We start from the raw sequence: 12217 nt of genomic DNA on the forward strand, positions 1-12217 counted from the left end.
ATAAAAAAAAAGTATAAGTGTAGTAAGTTGAGACAAAAAAATGTATAGCTTATGCTTGATGAATACCTAATAAATGAATTAGAAAATATTTTTCATTGCTTATATAATACTTCAGTTCCAACTTTTAAGTGTGAAAAATGGCAAAAGTGTGGTACAGTCTAACTTGTACAGAGCTAAATTAACCTTTTGCAACTAGGCTTAGATGCAGTAAATAGCAATTGAATCAAGAGAATTTTTACAGATTACAATACTGTGATCACACACACTTGCATATTGGGAATTAATCATGTCACACACTCAAAATACCTTTGTTTTACTACAGCCAAGGGATTTTACACACATACATAAAGAAGTACCTCCAGTCATTACTTATTCCTTAGGGAGAAACGAGCAGGTGGTGACAGTTTGGTATTTTGGCATCTCTTCTTAGCTATTATATTGCTTATAAATGTTATGATTAACAGTCTTTATTCTGTTCAATTTTTTGCTGCCAAAAGTGATACCTGGTAAGTAATCCAACATCCCCGTGCACTTACAAAGATTTATAAGTGGTTAAGAGATGCAAAAGGTCCCTGGGTGGCACAGTTTGCACTAGCCTACTAACCTAAAGGTTAGCAGATTGAGCCCAACTAGCAGTGCTATGGAAGGAAATCCTGGCGATTTGTTTCCTTAAAGATTACGGCCATAAAAACCCTGGGGAGCAGTTCTACTCTGTAACACATGGGTTCACCATGAGTCAGAATCAACTTGATGGCAACGAGTGGTTCTTTTGGTTTATGAGATTCGAAGGTTCCCCAGGTCTTGTCCAGAAAGAAGATTTTACAAAAGGCCCCTCCCTGTGACTTATCCTGTCTTGTGGAGCTTTTTCTTTTTTTGAAAGACCACATATGTTTAAAATTCACAATGTGATCCATTTATTCATTAAGATAACTTACCATTTAATTACTGAGGAAATAGCCATTTCAGTTGCTCTCAAAGACAGCATTCAGTGCCATGGTTCGCCACTGTGGGTCTCACAATGAACTCATAAATGTGGAGCTGCAATTTCAGTTTTGTAGACAGTGACCAGGTTAAGTAAAGTAACAAGCTAGTTAAAAAACATTCTAAACCACTTGTTTTCTCATTTCCTGGAGAATAGGGTAAGATGAGAAAGTTAAAAAAAAAAAAGGAAACGACAAATGTGGGGTAAATTTTTATTTTTATTTTTATTTTTCAACTCTGCAAAACTACAATGAAGATGTTTCATAGACTTTTATAATTCACAAAGGACATTTGTGTAAAATTGGCACCCTTCTTTTAAAATAAAGGGGTTCAACTCAAGGCAGAATTAGTTTTAAAGTAACCTCGTGTTACTCACCTATAGCAAAGACACATCCTAGATAAGTAATGCAAAACACTAAGATAGATAGTTTTCAGAATTTCCGCTAACCTGTTTAGAGTAAATGAAATAGTGCACCTATGGTTTTGACCTCATCCAACAAATAACGTGTCTTACAAAATCGGAAAATAGTTTAGTACCAGGTACCAGGAAGCAAAAATGTCTGTGAAGTTTTGTATAAAGTACTAACATTTCAAAACTGCATAGCATCATGTCCATTCCCATAAATAATCTACCTTTTTCCCTGAATGTCTTCTTCGTAGAATCCCAAACTGACTAGTTTCCTAAAGTAAAAGTTAAACCATTTACAAACTTGAGTTTCAATCACGTGTACATAAATAGATTGCACAGACTACCGTAATTAATGTCTCATCTTCAAAAATACCTATACTGTCAAGGTCAAATATAGCAAAACCAAAATTTCCCGACTCAGAACGATGCCCTGCTCCATTGTCGCCTCCGTCTTCTGAATTCTAAATCCCACCCCATCTTACCATGGAATATCTTACATGGAAGCTAAAATAAAACTAAAACCTGCTTGGAGATGAGATAGATGCCTTAGCTGTATTTTTTTTTTTTTTTTTTTTTTACCAGAACTAAGACATTGGTGATAGGTAAAGAATGACATGAGGTGAAAAGTAAGACAGGTGGTGACTGACTTGATGTAGTAGGTGGTGAGGGCCAGGGACAATTCTGAGGAATATTGAACCCTATTTTCTCTCATCATGTAAAAAAAAAAAAAAGCAAACTTTATGGAATGTCTTACACCTCATACATTACCATATGGATTACCCAGATAGTAGAAACTTAGTAAATCTTTGTGGAGTTTAATTGCATCTTCACTTAGAACAAAAAACACAATACCATTTCGCACCCTTCCAGTTATAGATAGCTAAGGTTCCTTCCAGACTGGTCATGTTGGAAGAGGAACAATGGTTGTGGTGTACACAGAAGGAAGTTCGTAAAGCGTCAGAAATTCAAGAGGATATGGATTCTGATAATCACCAAGTTTTCACAGATTCTCCCTTTAGAAGACAATACACGTAAAAAGGTTACCTCAAAATGCTTGTTCCATTCAAGGCTATGACTAAATGAAACGTCAGTGCTCAAAGCTCATGGATAAACATTCCTGTGATCTCTGCAGCTCTTCCTCTCAATATTTAACTGAGATTATGTATTCTCAGGAAAACGTGACTTTAAAACATGTATTAGTTTCCTAGGGCTGCCATAACAAATTACCACAAACTTAGTGGCTTAAACAAACAGAAATTTATTGTCTCACAGTTTCTGATCTGAGGCTAGAAGTTCAAAATCAAGGTGTCAATAGATCCATGCTCTCTGAAGGCTCTAGGGAGGAAGGGAAGATCCTTTCTTGCTTCTTCCTAGCTTCTAGTGGTTCTTGGCAATCCTTGTCATTCCTTGGCTTATAGATGCATCGCTTCGATCTACGATTCTCTTTTCACGTGGCCATCTTCCTTCTTTGTCTGTGTATTTTTTATAAGGGCATCACTCATATTGGATTAGAACCCACCCTTCTCCAGTATGACTTCATGTTAGCTGATAACATCTTTGCAGACCATATTCCCAAACAAGGTCACCGAGGAGGGGGGATGGGTTAGGGCTTCAACATATCTTAATTCAATCTGTAACAAAACACTTAATGAATTTAATTTGAAAATGTAAAAGTTCGTGTTTGATCCTGGGCAAGATAGAACTCTGATCTTTCCAGCCCCTTTCCCAGAGAGATGGAGGATAGATTTTTGTTGTTGTTGTTGTTGTTTTGGTGGCTTTTACTCACTTTAATTTTCCATACTTTGTTTTAGGCCTCCCAGACCTGTAACCAGCATGAATGACACCCTGTTCTCCCACTCTGTTCCCTCCTCAGGAAGCCCTTTTATTACCAGGAGGTAAGTTCCAATCTTATTATAAAATAAATTCTCTCTTTGGTAATGAGCCTTGATTCTGTGGCAAGTAAAATAGTGTAAAAAATTAGAAACATAATGGCTAATGGTTGAACAACATGATAAACGTAATTAATGTCACTGAATTGTACATGTAAAAAATGGTAAAGTGACAAATGTTTTGTTACATATATTTACCATAACAAAAAAAAATTATCGGATACTAGTTCATAAATGTCTGTCATAGGTTTTCATTTTATTCATTTGGATGGATTTGAAGAGAGCTGTTGTCTTTTTAAGGAGCCCTGGTGGCACAGTGGTTCAAGCGCTTGGCTGCTAACCAAAGGCCAGCAGTTCAAACCCACCAGCCACTCTGTGGGAGAAAGAGGTAGCAGTCTACTCCCATAAAGACTTACAGCCTTGGAAACCCTGTGGGGCAGTTCTACTCTTTCCTACAGGGTTGCTGAGTCAGAATTGACTCAACTGCAATGAGATTGGTTTTTTGGGTTGGTTGGCTTTTTGGATTAATGTCACTTCTGACATTTATAATCTATCAAGAGTAAGAATGTGGGATATGTTTAAATTTTACTACAGGCACACATGCATTATATTTCATTGAGAAAGTCACTTTCACAGCTCTTGTAGTGGTCGATTTAAGACAGGCAATTGGAATTTCGAGGTGCAATGGTGTATTATCATATACACCGTGAAACATCTCATTATTTAAAGCTCCAGTTATAAAAGAATCCTCTTTTTGGTGAACTCTGGGATTCCTGAGGCTAGAGACTGAAGATCAAACTTGGAAATGTAGCTTCCTTATAAGTAATTTCATGGATAATAACAAGAACTTAAAAAAAAAAAGATGGCTATGTACCTCATCTTCTTGTACAAGATCCACTCCCAGGTGAACAAAGAGGGTGAACGAGATACTTCTTTAAGAGTTATGCATTAGAAATATGCAGGGGTCAAGAGGTGCTCTCGGTGGTTTCATCAAATATGATGACTAAAGCACCAGAGAATTATTTTATAAGTACCAGAAGAATGCTCACAGCAAAGCAGAAACAAAGGTAAGGAAAACTGGAGTGAGAAATGAAACATAAGACCTCAAACGCCTTTTAGCAGGGAAAAAAAAATAAAGTATAGCCTCATTCTTCACAAAACAAACATCATTGGTCTTTTCCCAGAAGAGGTGTTTTCAAGGTACCGATTTCACTGTAATATCTTAGTATGTTCTAGTAAGAATTTGAAGACAGCGAGACTCGGAACGCTGCTGATTTTTCCCCTGAGTTCCTGTACTTGCACATCACAGGAACCTGAGATAAAGATGTTCCCCATAATTGTAATTAGCAGAATAAACAGAATGTGGCAGGACATGGCATTTCAGGGATATGAATTAAGCAAGTCTGTAACAAACGGAAATGAGGAGGCGATTGAACTGCAAAACATCCGCAGTGAAATTATATGGTTTAGGCTTCAGTAATTTTTTATTAGTGTTCCTTTTCAGAACCACTAGCAAATCTAGCCAACCACCTTTTCTTAAAAAAATAATTAAATAAAAACAAACTGTAAATTCTGTGAGCAACATGAGCCTGTGTATCTATTTAGGGAAGACCTGACGTAATGTTTAGAAAGATGTTGTGCTTTTATGAAGGAGCTCTGCATTCTGCAAATGTCAAGCCAAGACAGATCCCATCCTTACTGAAGGTCATTTTATATCATTTCAGCTCGGACGGTGCTTATGGTGGATGCGTCTAGATGGATAACATGACTTCCTCTACTCTAACATATCTCTATAATACTTTTTTGAGCTGTTCTGGTTCCTCCAGTGTGTCCACTAACCCAGAATATTATCATTTCCCTTTTTTCCCATTTTCAGTCCTTTTGGAATGTTCCCTGTGAACCACGAACATGTTGTTTAAAGCTTGCAGTTCTTCCTATCACCACGGAGACTGGCCTCTCGTTTCTGTTTTAAGGGTGCTGTTCAATAAAGCTGTGTACACTGAATGTCATTCCTCTCTGAGTGGGCCTTGCTCTGTCCATGGGAGGTTGTAATGAGATCTCGTTGTTTGCATCCCTCAGGTTACCTGAGGGGATAAGTGCACCCAGCCCTGTGGCTGACGAGCATTCACTCATAAAGCTGTATGTCAATCAGCTTGACCACGGCAAACGGTCAGTATCCCAGCCCTGAGTCACTAATCGTAGTAGTAGTTCCATAGCTAGACTGCTAGTTGTTCCATTCCATCACTAAAACCCTCTCGTAGCATGTTTCAGGGGGAGATAAAGATCTTCTGGGGTTTAATGACGTTCTGTTGAGAATTTCCAACTTGAGCTGGACTTGGCTCTTTTCTTTCTTTTCCACTTATTTTATAGCATTCCAGTTGATTTCATAGGCTCACACCAGTATATATGAGATAGGTATATGTGAACCTTCTTGTTCGGATGAATCTCTGTTTTTGTACAGTTTGCAAGACCCCAGGTGGTGATTCCTAAGACTCTTGAGTTAAAGAGCCTTTGGAATGATCATTAGCACTAACTGGGCAAGGCTAGGACAATGTCACGTAGCTAGTTCTTATTGGAGCGAAAGACTCGAGGCTTTATACCTTTCTGTCCCACTGGGCCTGGGCCATTTTTCCCCAGGTAGGGCAAAATCAGATTCCTGTGGAAGTAACAGTTTCAAAACCAGTTTCATGCTATCAGCACTTAATTCCTATACTTGATCATACTGGCGGTGATCCACTGTTTATTTTTTAACCATGTCCACGCACTAAAATGGATAGAGGTCCATCATGCTAGCTATAGGCGTAAGTTAGAGATCCTGTTGTTCCTATGATTGCAACTGAACCAAAAAATGACCCAGAGCTCCGTCCTTACTCGTACCTCACTCCAACTGCCTCTTTTAAAATAGGATAAACTAAAGAAGTCAAACCCATGCCTGTCAGTGTTAAGGCAGCATTGAGAACATAGGAGGTTTGCCATACAGATATTTTATCTGACTTGTCAAGCATCTGCACTGTGACAGATATTAGAAAGATAAAGCTGAGTGAGGATGCATTGAAATCTCCACCTCAGAATCTCTCACTACAAACTCCTGGCATTACTCACCTAGGATCCCTTAGGTGCACCACTGTCGTCTTCAAAAGGCACTAGGGTATATCACTGAAGTCTTTTGACATTCTGGTAATCTACCTCGCACAGATTTATGAGTGTATAACTCTGGTTACCAGCATCATTTGTTGTATCCCCTGTTCTTATATCTTTTTCTAGCTATAGATTTGATTCACTTTTTCTAAACTTGAAAGAAGAGAGGGGATTATCAAAGCCCTTCTCCCTTAGCCCTTTGAGGTCTTCTTGTGTTCGTGTGTGTGTGTGTTTGCACACACATGCACCCTCAATGCTAGTTAGCAGTTAGGTAGGATGTGGGTTTAATGATACGAATCATGGTCCAATTTACCTCATTCATTTTCCTGACCATAAACTGTATCCCTGAACCTAGATTGTTTACTTACGCATGCATGAATTTATAGAAAGAATACCGGATCAATGGAAATCTACCATCACCCCTAGAATAAGAGCTCCAAGGCTATATGTGCAGGGACAGCAGCATTATCTAAGCTTATGAAAGATAGCATATCAGTATTGCAAATTGTATTGCAAGGCTGACCGCAAATCCAGGTCCAAATCCGTCACTTCTCACAGCATTGTGCCTCTTAATATCTACTTTCTTTGTTGGCATCATACCACCTTTTTGAAATCTTAATTATTTTAGCAAAACCCTTAGCTAGTTTATGGGAGAGAAAAGTTGACCTGTCCTCTCCTATATAAAACAAATGTCTTTAATTATCACCTATCTTCTTCACTGGCCACAATAAGGACACTCTGAAAATCTGAATGACTAGATTCTTTTACCTCCAGCATTAGAAAATCACTTCAAGGATTCACAAGTCTTTTCAGAATTCTAACTACTAAAGTTGTACCCACCCACAAAAAGAATCACTTTGGCTGTTATATAGCACCTAGCCAAATCTTACCACTCTACAAATATTAGAAAATTGCTTATAATTCGTAGAGTATCAACACAATCTAGCATGTTATTTTCTGGTTTGTCACAGTAACAAGTGTCTAATAACTGATACAGTATTTGGCTCTGTAGTGCATATGGGAAAGGCACACCACCCACCCTAAGCACTTCTCAAATCTGGATTCTTCCCAGTGTGGCAGTGTTTGTGAGTTACTTTATTTTACTTTTGGTTGACTGGTTGGTCAGTGAGTTGACTGGTTTGGATTTTCAACCAAGGAAAAGCTCAACTCACTGTATATTTTTCAGTTTTTTCAAACACTTTTGCTTACGCAAAGATTCTTTACCTGTCAACCCAGGCTTCTGATCTGACTTAAAATATTCAAACTAAATTGTAAACATTTGTGCTTTGGTAATCTGAAGTGATTAGAGATGAAAGTTTTCTCCATGGCTAATTTTTTTCTACAATTAAAGTTGATCTCTTCTTGGTCATAAAAATGGGTATAAAATTTATAAATTTACACCTGGCACCACCTTGAAGATTTCTTCATTCTTTCTTCTTTGTTTCTCTTTTTCGAGGCATGTTGTATACAATTACCTGCAGATAATTCTTTACCCCATTTTGCACCAGAGTTCCACTAACATGCTAGATTTTTTCAAGCTTGAGTTAGACCAGTCTTCACACTCAACTCTAACACATTGCCTATACTAAAATATGAGTGCGTAATTAAAAGCACAGTCACCCCTTTCTTCTCTTACTAGAGTTGCTTTAGTTGTCCACGCATGCCCTGTACCCAGCAAACTTTTCTAAAGACTCTCTTGGCAAAACTACAATTGATGCTGATTTTCTGTCTTGGGGACAACATAGTGCTAAATGTAGTGAAGCAAATATGACCCAGAATTTCTTATTATTTCTTCCCTGGTACCTGCTCAAGATGGTTCAACTTTCACAGGAGCCTGAATTAATCACAGTTTTCCCACTAAGAGACTATTTTTTATACTTGTTTGTTTATGTGACACTTTATATTTCCAGTCTATGATATGGAAAGCTAGAAAAGGAAAGGAAAACAGAATTTTTCAGCAAATCAATTATCTCTTGACAAAAGTGGCTCATAGACTCTTACCATATTTAAATTACTTGGCTAACCTTACCATTACTTATAGTGAGAAGCCAAATTTTATCATAATCGATGGTTACTTAAGGAGGGGGAGCCAATTTTACAAGTCATTCTTTATAAGCCCAAACACCACACAAGTTATTCCATCATTTAAGAATCAATGAAAATGAAAATATGTACTCTAAAATTGCCATTGTTCAGATATTGTTTTCCTTTTGACCATTGTGATAAGAATTATCTCATAATACATAATTTGTTTATACAGTATTGTTGATCTGGGAAGCCACATCCACAGTTTAAATCATGTTCAATAAAAGAAGGGGGGGCGGGGAAAACTTAGGGCTAATAAACTCTTTACCCAGTAACCCAACATAAGCAAAAGTGGCTCTTAAAAATATATTCAATGTTAAGGGACAATTTAAGTAAATAAATATGAAGTATTTTGAAATTGTTTTATCTTTCCAGAATCCATTGTGTGTGTGTATGTATGTATGTGTGAGATAGGGAGAGAGAAAATTTGGAAGAAGACCATTTCTATTTAAATATGTTATTTTCCAGATGTCTAAAAAGAAATTGCTGGGAAAATAGAGAAGTTTTTAAGGGAAAAAGAAAAAAAATCTAAAGGAATATTATTGTCTTTTTTCTTTTAGAAGCACATGTGATTTTCACAGTTTACCATGTCATACCCTCCAAGTATGATTGCCACCATACCCATTAATGATAAAGTGTGAAAAGGAATACCCTATAAATTGGCAAGAGCCTTGTGAAAAGAAAATGACAGTAAGGAAAAGAAATGTGTCTACATACAATTCTAGGAACGGTAGCCTAGCTTCACTTCAGGGCTCGAATTAGAAAAGACATATGACCCGTGGTCAAGGGGAGCTCCAAGCCATTCCCAGTTTCGGAAGTTAAAAGGAAGGATGCATTTTGATTTGAGGACTCGGTGTGTAGAACAAGCTAGAACTGGAGTGATGGGAAAGCCATTGTTGCATTCTGACACTCAAATGCCAGAAGTGCTCATTCCTTAAGAAGGAAGTAGGTCCCAGCGTCCCTGTGTTCTGATCTCAAGGTCTACAATAAATAGGGAATGTCACCCCAAGCAAACCGCGAAGCTACAAAATGAAGGGTTAAAAATCTAAATTATTATATAAAATGTTGTGAGACTATATTGCTTTGGAGAGATCATAATAACATATTATCACTACCTTTATAACTCAGGAGACATTTCTTTTTTTGTAACTTCTGTTCTTCAAGCTCCTTAGGAGCACCAGAAGAGATTCTGGTGGAAGACTCAAGTTTTTAGTGAAACCTGCCTTACAGCCAACCATCTGTGTTCTTAAGCCATATCATTTTGAAAGGGTAGTTCTTTTGTTTGTTTGTTTCTTCTTATTTTCATCATGCAGTTGGCTTCCTCTATACATGGTCATATTTTTAACTTCTCAGAAATAAGTGATGAAGAGAAGAATTTGAGGATTGTTCTAGGAAGTCCGGAACCTATGAGGAAAGTCTGTACCAAAAATCTAAAATGCTCCTGGCACTAGAAATTAAGAGCTGTAACAAAACAAATTATTTCTTTCCATGAGATCATACGAAGATGGTATAAACCCCATATTTTCCAAGAACTGGTTTTCCCAGTCCATAGGCTTACAGATGTATATTTTCCAGAGAGTCTGGTGAGAAGATAGAAGAAAAATAAAAGGATTTCAATAATTTCCTCAAGTCACTACGGGCAAAGAAAATTGTATTGAAAGGAAAGGAGATGTGCATTCGTAAAACATCTTCTCAACCATTTGAGGGAGGAAGGGCCTAGAAAGAAGAAGGGAGAAAAGAAGAGGGGAGGGGGCAAAAGGAGTAGAAGAAAGAGTAGCGGGGCCCAACGAATTAAAGAAAAAAACTAAGACCACCAAAGGAAAAGCTGGGCAACTGCTCCTTTACCCCCACCTGGCTCCTGCATCATCCATACTGATGTCAGCTGTACCAGTGACCAAGCATTGGAGCAGGACATCTGGGGCTTTATCAACAAATCATTTCACCAGAATAATTTGTAGTGAACACAGCCTGATCCTCCTGTGTTTCTATTTTCTACTGGTTCTTTTCTTATGCATTCAGCATCAAAGGTTGTACCTGAATAATTATTAGGTTTTTGATTTAAGGAGGTACCACCACGACTTCTGGGATTCAAGGAGCAAAGAAGCGTAACAGGGCAGGGAAATGATTTGAAGAGAAGAACTGATATTTCAATTCACTGATACTTCACACCATGTTTTGAGTGGTTTTTCAGGGATCTGAAATCAATTATACAATAGGTACATCTATCTTGAGTTTAGAAAAAAGAACTGGAGAAGATGTTGGGTACCAGGGAGACTGTAGTTACTGGGTAATGAACATACAAGGGTATGAGCCGGGAGACAGAGGTGGGATTCTGTGTTGATAGGATGATGGTACATCACAGAAAACATCAACTATAATGATTTAAGATAGCTATTTGGCCCTGATAGGTAGGTTCAATAGTCTTAATACAACAGTGGAGATCAGTAAGCTGAAAAATAAATCATTAAACTCATCTGGAAAGTAAGTTATCCTACAACATTAATCTAATACCAGTTTTCAAGTCAATTTTGTTTATATGCAGTTGTGCTTTTTAAGTACAGCAATGCTTTGCATAATAAATATATTTCTGAAGAACTGAGTGAAAAGCAGGCATACACTCAACAAACACGAATGCCCACTATATGCTAGACATTCCATCATAAAACAAACCTGATTTTAAATTTACCAGAGACCTCACTATTTAAGGAATCTTGTAGCATACCCTGTTATAAAACAAGAATTTTCTTTATAATGTGTGTAATTTAATGTGAATACTCATCCGTAAATTTATATATGTGTATGCGTATCTCTAAATACGTATGTATTATACACACACACACACACACACTTATATGTACATGGTGGATTTAGAGCTTCTTGAAATGTCATGGTGAAACCTCAAAATTTAAAGCCCAGTAATTAAACACTTGGTATTCAAAGTCGGACAGTTTATTTTTGTATTCTCCATAGGAGAAGTAATTTTAGGTAGAATGGTATTGTAGGGCAAATTCTTAATTCACCTACAAAGAAATAGTTTCTTTAAGCATGTTACCAGTACAATTGTAATACTAAGAATGTATACCTTATTTCCCAATGAAACGCACCTATTCATTACAATAGAACTTGGAAATTGGGCTTGACTGCAGTTTAATTATTATTTCTATTTCTATTGTTACTTCAGTAAAACTGCATTGTAAATTTTAAAAACTATCATAGAGATGAATAAATAAAATAAACATTTCTTTATAACGAATCTAAAATAATAAAAAATTGCTGGATGGGTGGGACTGCATCTACCAGCTATGTATTTATATAGTCAAAAAGAGCACAAATTTAAGGAAATATCACTATGTCGTTTATATTTATAAGGCTCAAAGTTTTGTTTCTCTTTTTCCCTAAAAATTTTCTTCACAGCTTCACATCCAAGGTCCGGTGACTTATGCTTGGACCAGTAAGCCACTTCTAATATTGCAGCAATCTCTAACTAGGTAATTTTCAAGCCTCTAGTCAACACAGGGAGTTGGAGAATTTAGAGAAGGCTGGTGAAGGTGAACTCCCTGAGAAGGATCTAAAGGCTGGCAGGCTTTAATGAGCTATTGAACTGTTTACAGGGTATGCTGTAATGAATGTGAGTGAATTTCCATTATGTCTAAGCATATGCAATATAAATGCTTGCTTGTAAAGCAAATAGCAGAGGTCAAACCTGGGCTCGTGG

At 37.2% G+C, this 12217-nt stretch overlaps 1 protein-coding gene across 15 annotated transcripts in view; it reads left to right on the forward strand.

Annotated features, from left to right (window-relative positions):
- Positions 1–12217, forward strand: part of DTNA (dystrobrevin alpha) — a 451514-nt gene that overhangs the window by 361712 nt on the left and 77585 nt on the right. For 10 of the 15 annotated variants that reach the window (XM_049901507.1, XM_049901502.1, XM_049901511.1 and 7 more), the window contains 2 exons: positions 3202–3285; positions 5359–5448. In XM_049901507.1, the coding sequence (XP_049757464.1) occupies positions 3202–3285; positions 5359–5448 (174 nt within the window). The other 5 variants (XM_049901509.1, XM_049901508.1, XM_049901512.1 and 2 more) reach the window with 2 other exon arrangements.

Source organism: Elephas maximus, chromosome 11 (assembly GCF_024166365.1).
Source record: "Elephas maximus indicus isolate mEleMax1 chromosome 11, mEleMax1 primary haplotype, whole genome shotgun sequence".
NCBI lineage: Eukaryota > Metazoa > Chordata > Mammalia > Proboscidea > Elephantidae > Elephas > Elephas maximus.